At 43.4% G+C, this 17900-nt stretch overlaps 1 protein-coding gene across 2 annotated transcripts in view; it reads right to left on the bottom strand.

The window, feature by feature from the left end:
* The window catches only part of SEMA4C (semaphorin 4C), a 96453-nt gene that overhangs the window by 37211 nt on the left and 41342 nt on the right, over positions 1-17900 (bottom strand). For both annotated transcript variants that reach the window (XM_039354320.1, XM_039354319.1), the window contains one exon: positions 9673-9909. In XM_039354320.1, the coding sequence (XP_039210254.1) occupies positions 9673-9835 (163 nt within the window). In that variant the 5' untranslated portion in view covers positions 9836-9909. The remainder of the gene's footprint in view (positions 1-9672; positions 9910-17900) is intronic.

Raw genomic sequence — 17900 nt, forward strand, 5'->3', positions numbered from 1 at the left:
TCAGCTCAGATTTGTGCATCAAATCTTTTCCGTTGTCAAGGCATCCCGTAGCTTATTAATCCAATCCGTCTCTTTCAAGGGCTAGAGAAACTTCCTGCGCTGCGTCGTAGCCTCATCCTTGCAAGCGAGTGACATATTTTAGATTAAATTTTAATGAACGCAAAGCGGCGGTAACAACGCCAATATGAATTTACTGTTTTAAGGAGGGGAAAAAAGTGTCCTATCTACTCTTTCCTGATACACAATATTATAAAAATTGCCTTGCAACAGAACTGGGCTACTACGGGGATAAATAAACCGGCAGGTTTTTGTGTCCTTTCCGCCTGTTTCTAGACACAACGGTTTAACAACAAAGCACTTCATCAAATCTCTGTCACCCTTGGAAAGGATGTCCTGAAATTGATACCCTCCCTCCCTCCCAATTAAATTAATTGCTTAAAATTAACGTTGGAACGGAGCAAAAGGATTGTGAGACGTCCGATTGCAAGACTTCAGGCAACTGTAATTTGGGGTTTGGAGGGGCTCTAAAGCATCTTGCCAGCTTGTACTATCACACTATTACCTGAAAAACTGATATTCACTAATAGTGACCCCATTTTACATATTTCACTGTTGCCATGTCTTGCCCATCTGGATTCCTAGAGCCCAGATAGGGTAGCCGAGAGAGGGCAACCCAATGGAACTCCATCATTTTGGAGCCAGTGGGCACGCTGGGAATTCTGCAAATATGTCATAGATTAGAAGCAGTCACAAATGCTTTCTTTATTTATTCGTATCCCTCCTTTATTGGTGGCCTGAGGGCTGAGGGGTTAAGATGCTGGGCTTTTTAGCTGGAAAGCCAGCAGTCCAGGTTTGAGACCCAAGCTCTACGTGACGGGGTGAAGCTCCCATCTTCCCCCAAACTCCTGCCAGCCTAGCAGTCCGAAAGCACGCACATGCGAGTAGGTAAATAGGTACCACTTCGGTGGGAAGGTCATAGCTCTCTGTGACGTCATGCTGCAGAAATGTCTTTGGGCAACGCTGGCTCAATGACCTTGAAACAGAGATGAGCATCATCCCCAAAAGTCAGCAATGACTAGCACAGGGGCAGGCAACCTTGGCTCTTTTATGACTTGTGGACTTCAACTCCCAGAATTCCTGAGCCAGCCATGCTGAGGGGAAAGGGAGAGGTTTCCAAGCTGAGCCATGCTGGCTCAGGAATTCTGGGAGTTGAAGTCCACGAGTCATGAGGGGGCCATAGTTCCCCATGCTGTCTCAGTAATTCTGGGAGTTGAAGTCCACGAGTCATAAAAGAGCCAAGGTTGCCTACCCCTGGACTAGCAAAATAAAATCCGCAGGACTCCTTTACCTTACTTTATCCCACTTTTATTATTTTACAAGCAACTCCAGGCAGCAAATATATTCAACCCTCGTTGGCAAGGCCATCATAAAAATGGTACACAACAAAAAGGCCCAGAAAACGCATGGAGCCTTCATGCATTTATTTATATAGCCACTTACGTACTGTACTCCCCACCACCTAACCCTCGCAGTGATACATAAATGGCTGCATAAACCCATAAACAATACATAAATGATGTCTCAAGGCATTTTTGCAAATACGGATTACGCTTGAAGCTAGCTCTTCGTGCTTGCTCCCTATTCATTTTCACTTAATTAAATGCAAAAGAGAAAAGATTTAAGCTTAGGCAAAGGCCAATGAACACACTGGCAGGTGCTTTGCCACCGCTGGTGCCACGCTCAGGATTCTTTAGTTGCAGCATTGAAGGAGGGAGATCCCCGGAGATTTCTGGAGCACCTCTGCGCCCCCACCCTTAAAATGTACCCAAAAGAGGGGCAGGGTCAATCAGGCCCCATCTGTGTTTGTTTCTCAGCAATGCACAAAGACTGAAAACAAAAGCTGCTGGACACGCAAAGTTTTGCAGCTCTCGGAGAGGAAGAACAGGGGTGCCGCCACACCGAATCCTCTGCCAGCTGATTCAGCTCCACTTCCACTACTGACTTCCCATCCTTTCCTCCCTAAACATCCTAGAATTGTATTTGCTGCCTTCATTCGTAACTAAAGGATTTCCCCCCAGCCTTCCCAACCTGTCAGGGTTTCCTTTCAGCCTCGGGCAAGGTCTGTATTACAGAACTTGTTTGAAATGAGACCAGTTGGGGAAGACTGGTGAAGTCAGAACAAATCAAGAATTTATGACCAGCTTTCCCGATTCCCCGTGAATTTCCTTAGACACCCAATCCTTGGATTTTCCATCTAGCTTGCTCTCTTTCTAGAGCATGAGGTCATCCTTTTTCAGCCTATGTAATTTTCCACGTCTCATCAGTGCCACTGCCTCTTAACTCAGTGTCATCTGTGAATTTAATGCACTGCACTGACTGCTTTGTTTCTAGTGGCCAAGATGGTTACATAAGAGAAAATTAAAAAGCAAAATCCAGGATACCTTGGCTCACAGCTTCCCTGAAGTTAAGGTTTGCTAACTGCGTTTAAAGCGATGCCTCTTGGATAAGTTTTCTGAGAAAGCTAGGGATACCTTCAGTGATTGATGCTGCCACTATTCATAATAATAAGCACCATCGGCATTGACAAATTCACCATCAGTCAATTGCAGTTAATGCTGCCACTATCCATAATAATAAGCACCATCGGCATTGACAAATTCACCATCAGTCAATTGCAAAAGTCAGCTTTACTCGGAATAGCTTACTTCCTGCAATGATATTTCTAACACAGGGGTCCCCAACCCCCGGTCCGTGGACCCGTACCAGGCTGAGCGGTCCGCACAAACAAGCAAAGCCCCATCCAGGAGATGCAGGCAGCACAGAAAACCACATACCCTCTGGTCCATGGAAAAACCTCTCTCCATGGACCCAGTCCTTCTGCCCTAACACCATCAAACATCAACCTATCCCAGGTTCTTGGGAAAGACTCAATAAGTGGATAAAAATGCCAAATCCAATCTGATCATCTGGCTGACTATGTGACAAACTATAAAAAAAGACCAAAAAGCAAACATCTGGAGCACCACTTGAACACCATCAGCATTGATAAAATCACCATCGGTCAACTGCAAAAGAAAGCTGTGCTTGGAACAGATGACATCCCGTGATAATATCTTTAATATTGTTAAACAATTGGGAAGAACTTGGTAGGTGGATAAAAATGCCAAATCCAGTCTAAACATCTGGCTGATTATGCAACCAAACATAATAATAATAACTGAAGCTTGTATTCCATGAGGGCTTAACTGAGTACTGGAGAGACCAAACTGGCCTACAAGAAAGACCAAATAAGGAATAGAAAAGAGACGTGGCAGGGCAAAATTATTACATGGTCAATACATTTTAAAAAAAAACAGGCAAAGCAGATAACAAGACTTGGCAATGACTGAAAGCCAGGGAATTGAAGAGAGAGCTGGGATAATTCTTTCTGGCTACATAAGACCAAGACGTAAGAACAAATGTATACAAAGCCAGAATCGAGAAGACAGCAACAGACAGCAAATGCTGCCTCAGCATAGTTGAAGAAACAGTGGATCACCTGTTCAGCTGCTGCAAGAAGATCGCCCAGACCGACCACAAATGATGGCATGACAAAGCAGCAACAATGGTGCACTGAAATAGCTGCAGAATAATACCATTTGCCTGCAAGCAAGAATTAGTGCAGGGGTTCCCAACCAGGGGTGCTCATACCCCCTGGGGGTGCGAGATGATATTCCAGGGGGTGCAAAAACTTGGGTTTAGAAGTTTCAAAATTATAGTGTATATGCATAATTCATTGCTGTTATTTTGAACTGTTGTAAGGAGTGCGAGAACATAGGGGTATAAAAAGGTTGGGAACCACTGAATTAGTGGGACCATAAAATAGAGAAAGTAATAGAAAAATGAAGAAATTAAAGTGCTTTAGAATTTACATAGAATTCATATAGAATTCAGACAGACAGGCACCTGCCACATAACAACTCAGACTTAACAATTGTCAATAAAAAAGACAAAAAAAAGTATATATAATGGACACTGCTGTACATGGAGACAGCAGAATAGAAGAGAAAGAACTGGAGAAAATCCCAAAAATATAAAAAACCTGCAAACAGGAATGGAATGACCATGGTAAAAGAAAGTAAATATAATATCAATAAAGATTGGTGTCTTAGGTGCAATCCCAAAACCTCTGGAGCATCACTTGAACACTTTCAACACGGACAAAATCTCCATTAAGTCAGTTGCAAAAGGCAGCTTTACTTGGAACATATTACATCCTACCAGGGTACTTTTAACACTGTAAAGCAACATCACCTCCCTCACCCAGGTCCTTGAGCAGAACGCACTAAGTGGGTAAAAATGCCAAATCCAGTCTAAATATCTGGCTGACTGTGCGATGAACTGTATTATTAACTTTTAAAAAGTGGAACTTACTGAGTGTACCGAAAACAAAACATGAATCTCAAAATAATACAGTAAAAAGTTGGAAGTAGAACGCTGGCAAGGTAGATAAAGATAAAATCTGGCAGCGCCTTAAAAAAATCTGTGCATTAATAAATTTTCCACCTGTCAACAATAAAAAGGCCCCACTCATACTATGCCGTCATCACATCGTGGGTTCTTGGGAAGAAGTTGATGCAAGGAAGGTCAATACCAGCTAAAATACTAGCAGCTGTAATTTCACATTGTTGTGCATAAAACATTTTCCATTTCAGAGTTTCGCTGTCGAAAAGGAGAAAGATTATAAGCCACTATTATCAAAATCAATGACATTTTCTGTACATTTTGCTCAAGCCAACAACAGGGATCCTTGCTACAAGACGCTTACAACTTAAAATTGAGAGCCACGAGGAAAGGGCAACAGCAGATCAAAAAGGAACAAAAGACAAGAAGTGTGAGCAAGTGCAATTATGCACCAACTTCACTCCAGTTTGGGAAAACTGGGTGAGCTTCTTTGGAATGTCCACAAGACTTTCTGGAAGCTTGGTACTGATGCAAAGTGGTTAAGGCTTGGGCAGACTAAGTCCTTTGTGGTTCTGAAGGTTGAGTGCAGACTTCTCTTGATGTAAAATCTACTTTAGGAGTTACTCTATGGCTGAATTCACACAACACCTTGCCAGATGTTCACCTTCAAGCCAGGTTAACAAGACACGTGCCAGGTTAAAGCTAAACAAATAAAACACATTTTGGTTTAACTTAGTGGTTTCCTTCACATAACAGATTCAGACAACAGTCGAGTCCCCCAGATTACCAAAATCCATTTCAGCCTAATCAAATTCACTCTATTAATTGATCCCCACATGTCTCATTCCATTGCCCACCCCAGGGAATACTAGAGCAGGAAATTGTCCTGGGAAATGGTTTTTGTGTAGCTTTTCACCTTTGGGAGCTCACACAAGGATTTCATCCCCAGCATTTGAGAACTAACCTTTGTACATGGTGTGATTTACAGCTGAAAAGTCAAAGAAAATTGAGATTTATTTATACTTAACAAAGTTGGAAATGTTTACTCTTCTCCCCCCCCCCAAAAAAGCAAGTGGGCGGTCTTAAATACCTGGCACCTGTTCTATCCAAAAATGCCCTATCGATGGTAGCCCTGAGCCACTGGTGAGAAGCAAAAAGTTGCAACTCTCAGATAAGGCATTAAAATCTGAATTATTGAGTCTGGTTTCCCCAAGCCACTGGCTTTTCAAAATTAGCTTTTCCTTTTCCATCTGCTGCTATCCTCCTTCCAACCTCCTGTCTCTCTTCTTTGCATATAATTAACAGTGACTCCCAATTTAATTAACAGCTTCCAGGGAGCCCCAGCCAAGCCCACATCCAAAGTACCATCAGACCACAGACTCTGGTCTGCTCTCCATTTATCTTTCCCCCCTCTGAATGGGAAGCAGGACAAGCTAATGTCACAGATGCCCAATGAATGAAGGCTATGGTGGATAGGTTGGGCTAGCCTGCCAACGAGGAAACCTTCCCCAGATCTGAGAAAGGGACAACCAGAAGAAGTAGCTGGGGCTCAAAATTCTTCACATGACCAAGAGGTTTTCAAAAGTAGACGGAACCACCATTTGACTGAGATTAAGATTCCTTTTTTAACATCCCTTTTTATTTCTCATACTAACCCTGTTTTCTCTCTCACAAGCAAACCATAGTAGTTGACTACAGGAATGGAAACTCCGGTCTCACCAGAAACAGAAACAGATTTCTTCCAGAGGTTTCTGGAAATGAAGCCAAAGGCTACAGAGGCCTCTCTTTGGCCGTAAGTTGATCACCTCTGGTATAGAGCAGGGGTAGGCAACCTTGGCCCTTTTATGACTCGTGGACTTCAACTCCCAGAATTCCTGAGCTAGCTTGGCTCAGCTTGGAAACCTCTCCCTGTCCCTTTAGCATGGCTGGCTCAGGAGTTCTGGGAGTTGAAGTCCACGAGTCATAAAAGGGCCAAGGTTGCCTACCCCTGGTATAGAGGCAGCAGAAATTCTGTGTTCCTCTGATCAAGGGTTGGAAACAAGCAGCAAATGCAACGCCATACACCCATATTGTGCTGGAACACACCTGTTAATGTAAATTGGCAGGGTATGTTTTTGGCTTTCTGTTCTCAAAATCTGACAATTGGCCAGGAGGATAACATTCTGGTTGAACCAGTACGCAGGTTGGGTAGAAACACCAGGCACATCCTGATCTTAGCTTCCCTCTCCTTCTCCTCCTCCTGGTGCCTAGAAAATGACAGAATCATGCATCTCACAAAGAGACCGAAAAATGGAACCGCACAACCACCCAGTGATCCTCTCTGTTATGGTTCTGTTCCTCCTTCTCAGTAAATACGAAGGATCTCTAGGAAGCTTCTACTTGAGGCCCAAAGATCTGGAACTACCGTGTAATCTCTCCCCTGGCACCTGGAAACCTCCATGCCTCATCCAATTTCTTAAACTTCACTACTTCAAAAGCCTTAGCAGGGCTGCAGGCACTTTGCAAACCTAATTCCACCATGAAGGATCATCTTGGTTTCCAGGAATGCCTCTGGATCTTGCCTGTGATGAAGGCATTATTTAAAAAGAAGCCTAACGAGATTCAGCAGTTGAAAAAGGGTTTGGTTATAACGATGCTCATCCAGCCAGGGGAAAAAAAAAAAAAAGACCAAAAGCACGTTGGGATGGGAAAATCTATCAAGAACTCCGCCATTTTGTTTTGTTAGTAGAAATGTTGCAGCCGTAACATGCTTTTAGAACACAGAACATAAAATCATAAGGCTGGAAAGGAACTCAGGTGTCTTCTAGTCCAGAGGTCCTCAACCGTGGCAACTTTAAGACTTGTGGACTTCAACTCTCAGAATTCCTCAGCCAGCTTTGCTGGCTGAGGAATTCTGGGAGTTGAAGTCCACAAGTCTTTAAGTTGCCAAGGTTGAGGACCCCTGTTCTAATCCAATCCTCTGCTCAAGGCAGGAGACCTTATCCCATCCCAGTCAAATGGTGGTTCAGTCTCCTTTTGAAAACCTCTTGATCATGTCAAGAATTTTGAGCCCTAGCTACTTGTCCCGATTGTCCCATTCCCAATTATCATGTCATCCCTGATCCTTCTCTTCAATAGGCCAGGCACACCTAGTTCTCTCATCCATTCATCATAAGATTGTTGCCACCAGACCCCTTATCATCTTTACTGTTCTTCTCTGTACTCTTTGTAAGGTCTCAACATCTTTTTTTTTTTTTTTTTTTGGTATCATAATGACCAGAACTGGATGTATTATTCCACGTGTGATTTCACTAGGGCAGTATAAAGCATTACTATCACTTCTGGTGATCTTAACGCTATCCCTCCTCCGTGGATGCGTTGGCTTTTTTGGCAGCAACTCTGAAGAGATTAGAGAAGACTCCTGACCAAAGAGACCATGGCCAACGGATCAATTAAGGCTCCACCCAAGCCTAGATCGAACGATTAGAAGGACAAATTTCCAAGTTAAAAAAAAAGGAAAGCATGATAGTTAAGATCTGAACCCTTGAGAGATGCTATCTTGCCTGTCTTTTTCAAAGAATTCAAGTAGCCTTTGACTTGCCACCACAACTGAGCCCAAAATTTTTGTTGCTGAAACACTTGTGAAGTGAGTTTTGCCCCATTTTACGACCTTTCCTGACACGCTTGTTAAGTGAATCATGGCAGTTGTTAAATTAATAACACAGTTCCGAAGTGCATCTGGTTTCCCCTTTGACTTTGCTTGGCGAAAGGTGATCACGTGACCCGGGAGGGACGCTGCAACCGTCATAAATGTGAGTCAATTGGCATGTGTCTAAATTTTGATCACATGACCAGGGGGGTGGTGCCAAGGTTGTTAAGCGTGAAAATTGGTCGTTAAGCGTGAAAATAAGTACCTTTTTCCAGTGCTGTTGTTTAAGCTGAGGACTACCTGTATCAGCATCCTGGCTTCTTTACAAGAGATCCAAGCTGAGGTTGCTAAAGGTTCAATGGCTGCCCTCGAGTTTGCTACTTGGTGCTAGCTGTTTCCTTTACCAAGCTCTGTGGTGATTCTCCTCCTATTCTTCTTGCTCTATTTTGCCTCAATGGCCTGGGTGCTCCGCTTATTCGCGTCTTGGGCTCCTCTTTAAAAATGCTGAGCATTCTTAAAGTAAACTTCCAAGGGCAATAAAATGCACCAGTAGCAGCACCAGGGTTGACAACACAACAGTGTACCAGCAATTCTAGCTCTGTCTTCTCTGAAAACTGATGCAAGCTAGGAATGAGGGAGAAATTAAGGTCAGAGAACCACAGGGGAAAAATTAAACTGTTAACCCAAAGCCGTAGAATTGCTTGTCTTGCTGTTCTTATTGATGGGTGGAGTTTCATACCAACTCTCTGATTAATTCAAACTTCAAAAGCTTGAATGGGATGCCTCAAAGCTTGAATATGGTGCTTGTTTTATGTAAGGTCTAAAAATGCAGGATTCTATTTCTATCGCACCTTCGTTGTTATCACCACCGTAATTTTAAAGACAGTCCTTCATGTTTTGGGAAGGCGCATCCATTTGTGCTGAAGTGCCAATGCATAATTTAAAATAACAAAGGAACTGAAAGAGTGATTACAAAAGCTCACATCGTTTTCTTCAGGCCGATAAATATTAATTTGAGGAACTCATTTATCCATCTTAAGAGTCAGCAGAACTGTGTGCTTTTTCATCAGATCCCTGGAAACCCCAATAAGATGCCATCAGAGCAGGCCCTACCCACCTACCCACCCATTCACATGTCTGCCACTGGGTAGTCCTGTATAAGGATGATGTTCAATTAGACGTCTTCTCCAAATGGGAGATGAAGGGAATAAAAACGAGAACTGTCCAAATAAAATTAGTATGCAGGAGATGACTAGGCTGAACCTGAGGCAAACTCATCCTCAATCTCAAGTCCCTTCACACCCACCAGAGATCAAAGTCAAGCCCACCTTGAATTCGATCGGACTCTTATCTACCACCAATTTTGCTTTGACCATTAGTAATTCAGATTCTTGTAGAGAGCACTAGCATACCACACACTTACATATATTCACCTGAATTGCCTAGACTCCTGATTTCCTGAGCTTGACACCAAGGATGGAACCGAAGAACGTATAGGACCCTACTGTAGATGCCATTTTAAGGGGCCACCAACTTGTCATGTCTCTTTTTATCAATGCCATATGCAACCAATGCTCCCTCTGGGAAGACACAAGACTCACCGTGGTAGGGCACCGTTTTCCTGGGCACCAAGTTCCACCAGTTGCTGACTGCAGAGGCTTCTGTGCTAAGAACCAGCGAGGTTAAGAGACACACGCTGAGAATCAGCTGAGGAACCATTCTGCTGAGGAAGGAAGATTTCCACCGTAGGCTGAGAAGAACCATCCACGCCAAAGCACTGCTGCTCCTGCTGCTGCTGCTGTTACAATCCCGGTTCCTTTCTTCCTCGGTGAGTTGGCCTGGCAAAGGGGAGAGGCGAGCGGTTAGCTGGCTAAGGCTACAGTGGCATCAGCCACATGCCCAGAGTCCCAGTGGGAAGGACCAGGAAGGGAGATGAAAGGGAAGGGGGCTCGCAGGGGAACAAAGGAAGCAGTGAGGGAGTTTCCAGTTGGGTACCAGTCTTCCCAGAGGCTCATGGGCCCTGGTGATTCAGCCAATGAGCAACAGGAAGTGGAAATTTGAGAATCCCTGTTCTTCCCCCCCCCCCAGACCCACCACTCCTTGCTGTCCCACACCGTCCTCTTTCCCAGATTTCACAATCTGAGTTCCTGTGTATCTCTATTAAGGGAAAGGCTTTTTACGTTTCTCGGAGAGGCTGACCTGGATGGAAGAGTCACTGAAATGCAAGCAGTGCATTAAACAAAAGAAACAAAAGGCGCTTCTAATCTCATCATTAAGTTTACAACAAGGAGAATTTCCTACACACACACACACACACACACACAGACACACACGGTTTTTGTGAGGTCGAAAGGAAATGAGGGCTTCAAAGGTGGGCAATTCCGAGGGCACAAAAAAGGAAGGAGGGAAATTGCTTTCGTTCCCCCAACCAATCTGTTGCAGTCTATTATCTCTTAAAATTTACAACCAGGAGCAAAAGGCAGCCAAATGAAGCCTCCCGGTCTCCCAAATCACCACACAGCGATCCTGTGAGGTAGGCTAATGAAGAAGATAGTCACTCATCCCGGGATTCCAAATAAGCTTCAATGGCTGAATATGGACCAAGTCTCCCCCAGTTGTATCCCCAAATATTAGTCACTTCTTCCCTCCAGTGAAGGAACACCCACAACTTCTGGGCAAAGCTGTTCCACTGGTTAATTGTCCTCACTGTTATGAAGTTTGTCCTTAATTCCAGGTTGCTTCTCTCTTTGATAAGCTTCCATACATTATTTCTTCTTTTCTTTGGAGACTAGGTGACCCTCTCTTTTCTGTGACAGCCCCTCAAATATTGGAAGACTGCTGTCACGTCACCTCTAGTCCTACTCTTCGTTAAACTAGACATATCTAGTTCTCTCAACCATTCATCGTAGGGTTCAGCCTCCAAACCCCTTATCATTCAGGGTTGGAAATAAGTTCACCTCTCCTGGTTTATTTCAACCATCCAAAACCCACTGTGTGAACTCATACCTAGTGATTCACCCGGCTGAAGTCAAGCTACCTTTTCTTAGAAAGAGTTGAAAGTCAATAGCCAGCAAAACTAATCCGAACAAAAAATAGCATCTTCTACTAAGAAATTCCTTGCGAATGAGTACCAAGAACGCAACGTGTTCCGTCCAGAAACAAACTGCTTCTTCATCTCAGCATCACTAGCTCAGCTTCTCCCAAATTCATGTTCTCCAAAGCTCCTGGATTATAAAGCTCACCATTCTCATATTTCTCTTCCGAGAAGTTTGAGCATCATTAAGATTATAAAAAGATAGACCAACCAATGTGACCGTAATAATTTATCTGCCTGTGGATATCTGTACAGGATTGCAAAAGCTATCTCTACAGTTTCCCAATCAGGTTTCAGTAATTCAGGATAAGCATCAAACCCGCCAGATATGGAGTCATTGATATGCATGCATGCGCTCCTTTTAAAATATGGCTCGTATGATGCTCAGGAATTGCAAGTGGCTGGGGGTGCTTTCTTAAAGGAAGAGGAAAAAATGCTTTATTTCAAACTCAAAACAACCTGCTGTATTCTGGACGCTCCGGTTCAGCATAAGTACTGGTAGTCTTTGATTTACAACCGCAATTGAGCCCAAACATTTTTGTCATTAAGTGAGACAGTTGTTAAGTGAGTTTTGCCCCATTCTACAACTTTTCTTGCCACTGAGTCACTGCAGTTCTTAAGTTAGTAACCACGGTTGTTAAGTGAATCTGGCTTCCCCATTGACTTTGCTTGTCAGAGGGTCACAAAAGCGGATCACGTGACCGTGAGATACTGCGACTGTCATAAATAAGGGACAGTTGCTAATTCGCTGAATTTTGATCAGATAACCATGGGGAAGGCTGCAATGACTAAGTGTGGGAAAAAAATTCAGTTTCATTGTAACCTTGGTCGCTAAATGAATGCTTGAGGACTATCTGTAAAATTATTTCAGAGTTTGGCATGAACCAAAATTCACTGGCTGACTGCCCCCCTCCCCATTTTCCCAGGCCGGTCCCTATCTCTCAGCCCAACCCACCTCACAAGCTGGTTGTTATTATGGGGAAAATAGGAGGAAGGAGTATTATGTATGTTTGAGCCTTGGGTTATTTATAAAAAAAATAAAGACAGGCTATGCATAACTCAGGGGTAGGCAACCTTGACTCTTTTATGACTGGTGGACTTCAACTCCCAGAATTCCTGAGCCAGCCATGCTGAGGGGAAAGAGAAAGGTTTCCAAGCTGAACCATGCTGGCTCAGGAATTCTGGGAGTTGAAATCCACAAGTCATAAAAAGCCAAGGTTGCCTACCCCTGGCTTAGGCCTGTATGTCACAACCTTGGGCACTCGGTGGACTTCAACTCCAAATTCCTCAGCCAACATGGGGGAACTATGGCCCCTTTATGACTTGTGGACTTCAACTCCCAGACTCCCAGAATTCCTCGGCCAGCATGGCTCAGCTTGGAAGCCTCTCCCTGTCGCCTCAGCATGGCTGGCTCAGGAATTCTGGGAGTTGAAGTCCACGAGTCATAAAAGAGCCAACCCCTGGCATAACTAAATAACCAATAACTAACTAACCACCGGGGCCTTAACTGGCCCCACAATATCCTTGCCGTTTTCCCTGTCCTGCCTCTCATCACTTCTGGCTGGGACACTCCATGCACAGCCTCAGGTACCCCAACCCTGCCTGTCGTCTCGTGTCAGAAATGCAGGAACTAGAAAAGGGGAAAATGTTTAATTTAATATTTAAAAAATTTAAAAGCTTTAATCACAGTAGCCATTGTTCCACCCTGCCTGTGGAGACCGCTTCTGCGCATGGAGATTGTTTTACCCTTCTCCACTCTCCTTTCTGCCCGAGGCTTTTTCACCAGGCTGCTTTCATTTTTAAAAACGTTTAACTTAAAAATAAGTGCATCAAAAACTGGTAAGTTAGCCCAGGTATCTCCAAAAATCCTGGACTGGGGAAATGTTTCTGGAACATGCCCCTTTTGAAACATTCAGCTTTCTGACGTGGCAACCAACTGCACAGCCCCACTCCAATCTTTCAAGGCAGCTCTGCCAGCTGGATTCTGCATTAGCTAGCAATGTTTCTCTCCAACTGGCAGAAAAAGCAAGCAGATTATTTATTGTTGTTGTTTTTGCACAGGATACACCTACTCCAGCTAGCCTACCTTCTTTTTTCCCCCTCTTTTTTTTCCAGAACGGCTTTCTGTCAGAACACGCCGGAAATTCACTTGTTTTCCTACAGGCCACCACCTACAGCAGGAGAAGCAGATGGACTACTTAAGCTGAATTGACCCGGTTTCATTTTTCAAGATGTGGTATTATTTACCCAGCTGATTGTTTGAAGCCCTGCAACTGAGTTGATGGAGGGCAAATGGCCCAGGAAGGAATGTGCAAAAACAGCAAATGGAGGAGGAGGAGAGAGCTTTCTTACTCAGTCTCAGCTCTGGTATATTTTTGCAAAGGAAGCACAAAAATTAGAAGCGCTGAGTAGCTGGTCAATCCTTCCCAGTCCCTTTTCCCTTATTTTCTCCGTGCAAAATCCTTCATTTCTGGGAACGTGCACAACGCTCGCTCCCTCCTCATCACTTACACGATGGCAGGCTTGGAAAGATTTGCAGAACTAAATCCAGTTCCTGTCTAAGCCAACTATGTTTGTTCATGTTTCTAAATTTTACTTCAGATAGACTGCCTCTAAGCTTGGAAGATCTATCCTCACTAAATAGCTCTGGACGGACTAATCAGCCCATAGGATCCTAGCCTTCAAATCCTACGTAGTTGAATCTGGGAGGAAAAGCATTTGCAACAGAACTAATTATTATTCCTTTCTAATCTCTTGCCAATTAAATTTCCCAATCTGTGACAGTTTGAAAATAATCGGTACGTCAAAAGCCAAGGAATCAAAAAGCAGAGCAGAACAGAGAAAGAGAAGGAGGACAGAACTTTTTCTGTTTTTCTTTCCCTGCTATGGGACACGCATTAACATTTCCAGGATGTGTGGAGAAAAAAACACAACAGAAAGAGCATTGTTTAATTCCAGGATTTTGTAAATCCCAGAAGATCTTTTTGGAAAAATCTGCAAATTTCTGTCTTCGGAATCTCTTGCCAACTCAAAAGGGCTGAGGTTTCCATTGCTTGGGGAAAGTGCACTTGGTTTCAAACTGGAGATGGACTTTGGGGGGGGGCAACTTTCCAAAACACTCACTGTCCCCTTGAAAGTTTTATAGCAGGAACTTTTCCAGGCTAAAGGCCACCCTCCCCAAAGGAGGCGGGTCTGTGACAAAAACACTGGGTGAGGCCAAAACAAAAACAGCAGCAGAGATCTCCCTTAATTTAACTGATACACCTACTGGACTCCAATTCCAGATCAATCCAGCTGATAGGACCCATTAATCTGCCATACCTTTTAATAATTTGCTCCTTCCAGGATATTTTTTTTCCCCTTTTCTTGATTTCCATTCAGGTTTGTGTTTATCTCTGTTTCTTTTGTGTTGTTTTTATGTTTTTTGCATTGTTTTTTTGGGGGGAAATGTTTGTAACAATTGAGAAACCATACAGAATCCCTCCTCCTCCCTCCCTTGAACATTTCTGGAGAGGCTTTCCTAGAATGGAAGAAGCACAGGTGATCCTTGGCTTACAACAGTTCATTTAGTGACCAAAATTACGACACTGAAAAAGGTGACTTATGACCCTTTTTCACAGTTACGACCTTTGCAGCATTCCCACAGTCACGTGTTCAAAACTCAAATACTTGACAACTGACATGTACTTATGACTGTTGTGTCCCAAGGTCACATGATGCCTTTTGCAACCTTCTGACAAGTGAAGTCAATGGGGAAGGTTCACTTAACGCCCTGGTTACTAACTTATCCACTGCAGTGTGATTCACTTAACAACAGTGGAAGGAAAGGTCGTAAAATGGGGCAAAGCTCACTTAACAAATGTCTCACTTAACGACAAAAATATTGGGCTCAATTGTGGTTGTTAAGTCAAGGACTGCCTGTAGTTTTTGCACATTTGTTTTCCTGCCCCAATTTGCTCATATGACAATAAGGATGTTGGAACTTTTCTATTAGCTGCAAATGGAACAAGGAAGCAGAAGCGAGAATCATCTTAACATCCTGGCTTGCCAGCTTTTGAAAAATATCCACAGGAGGAAGCAAAGGACTAGGCTAGACAGATTAGTGGCCCAGCCCCATGATTTATAGATTGGGGTGCTGCTCCTCCCATGCAGAATCCCCATGTACACAGATGAGCAACTGAAGATTCCCTCTGCCCTACCTCTGTAGTATGATATGAGTTAGCTCTCCTTCCTTGTCCCATCGGGCTTCCTGGCTTGCTTGCTTCTAAGGTGACCAGAGTCAGAAGGACCCACTGACAACTCTGTGTCAACAGACTCAATCCTAGACAAGATCCATTTTTGCAAATCTGAAGCCTCAGCTAAGGAACAGCCCTTTGCCCATGGGGTAAACTATATATCCTATTTCCATGGCAATCCACAACCTAAGATGTATATATTTATAATTAAAATAAATCCATTCCCATAAAACAAAGCCTTTTCATTTGCACCTCAAATGCCTCCTTAGTCAGAGACCTAACACAAATCAGACCCTTTGAGTAGAGTGAATGTATTTTTGGGTGGAAAAAAATTAAAGGACAAACCTGGGAAAGGGGCAAATCGGTAAGACCTAACTATTTTTATCACTTTGCTTTACCAAGGAAAATTCAGGGAAAACTTCAAAAATGCATATCCTAATTAAAAAAATATATCTAAAATCAAAGGGTTGTTTTTTTTTATAAAAAAATTCCATTTCCATATTTTTCACATGAATGCAAAAGACCAGGCATTAAGTGGTACCATTTGTACGGTAAATGTTTAATGACCAAAATAAAGGACAAAGGGATTTTTGAAAAGGACATCTTTCCAGCTAAAGGAAATCTAAAGGACAGCTTTTTAAAATAAAGGATTGTTCTTTGCAAAGCGGTGCGATGCACAAATTGTTTGGAGACTCAAGTCTGGCCTTTGCAAATGTTCTGTGATGGAGCCACCGGGCTGTCTACCAGGGCATCTGGAGGGGCCACCCAAAATATAAGGGGTAGTTACTTCTCTGATCCCCCTGGGGACACTTTTCTCCCTACCCTACTTGACTTGGTTTTTCGAAACTGATTTCCATTTCCAAAAAACGTAATTAAATGGAGTGAATGTGATGCCCCTGAGGCATTCGTAGAGAATAAAAATAATGGGCAAGGAGGGGAGGGAAGTGGAGCTCAGAGCTGTTTGCAAGTCTCCCCATCTGCATTAAAGAAAGGAGACAGCCAAAGCAGAGGCTGCAGAGAGCTCAAGGGCCATTTGGACTGAAGCGCTCTCCACTGGCTCTTCAAATCCCACGTGCGTGCGCCTACTCGCCCCAAAAGAGTGCGTGACTGAACTTGCACGGCTATTCTATACGGTCTCATGCGGGCCCTCCCACTTCCCTCTAAAAACGGGGACCTCTGTGGATGCAATTAAGATGATTTACTTTTCCATAATTCTTTATGGGAGTTTGGCATGGGTTCCTGCACACTGTGTCCCTAGCCAAGCTTAAGGAGCCTTCAGACTTGGCAACTTTTAAGATTTGTGGACTTCAGTTCCCAGAAGGCTGGCTGGGGAATTCTGGGAGTTGAAGTCCACAAGTCTTAAAGTTGCCAAGTTTGAAGAGCCCTGTCTTCGGGAGTTTTCCATAACACAAGATCAGATCTTTGCTCAGAAGATGCTCACTCCACTCGCCTTGCCTGGCCTTTCAGAAGACACTGAGAAGCATCGTTGGGCATTTAGGAAATCTTGCCAGGGCTTGAAACTGCCCTCCAAAGCTGCCTCTTCTATCTGGATAGATTCCATCCGCTGAACCCAGAGGGGTCTTAGGAGCAAGGCAGATGTTCAACAGAGCCTGGACTCTTTCAGCAAGTTCACAGGCGGAGCCAGCCTGAAATTTGTCTATCAACCTCAGGTGTACAGATAAACACCCTCCTCCCTTTTTCTTCTTTTACTATTTTGGCAATCAGCCTGCACACTAGGAGCCAGACAGGTTGGGCCTGTTTTCTCTTGGCTGGCTGGCAGCACCAGAGCCCTTTGCAACTGGTTGTAAACAGGGGCAGTCCCCTGCCCCGAGGAACAGAATCTACACATGGGTGCCTAAAGGAAGCCCTCTCTGTACTTTCTTCTGCACAGAATAAAAGGGATTTTTGCATATATATGCACAATTTTAGAAAAATGAAGAAACCCCTACAGAGGAGAATATAATTACAAAAATACTGGAATGTGCAGAAATTGATAGGTTAATATTAAAAATTAAAGAAAAAGAAGAAACTGAATACTATTATGACATGGAACTTATTTTATCAATGGTTAGCTGATAAAAACAGAGGTTAGAAAGCTGGAAATGTGAGAAATTGTGGATTATGTGAGGAAGATCTATAACGGATTAGTAAATACTTTTGATTGTTGTACAATTAATCTCCATGAGGGAAATACTATTTTTAACAATATGATTGCTATTTCCTAGTATACGATTGTATTTTGATAAGATTATTATGAATGTGATGTTTATTATATTGTAATATTTGTACACCTAAACACACTGTTCAATACCGAAATGGAATTTTTGAGATGATAATGAAGAAAAAAGAAGAAGAAGAAGAAGAAGAGGAGGAGGAGGAGGAGGAGGAGGAGGAAAGAAAGAAAGAAAGAAAGAAAGGAAAGAAAGGAAAGACTTTTGCAAAAGCAGCAGCAATGCTCTCTCAGGAACAACCTGGCTGCCACAGCTGTTCACACCACAAA

Source organism: Crotalus tigris, unplaced genomic scaffold, assembly GCF_016545835.1.
Source record: "Crotalus tigris isolate CLP2741 ecotype Arizona unplaced genomic scaffold, ASM1654583v1 scf7180000018549.3470463, whole genome shotgun sequence".
In the NCBI taxonomy this organism is placed as follows: Eukaryota; Metazoa; Chordata; class Lepidosauria; order Squamata; family Viperidae; genus Crotalus; species Crotalus tigris.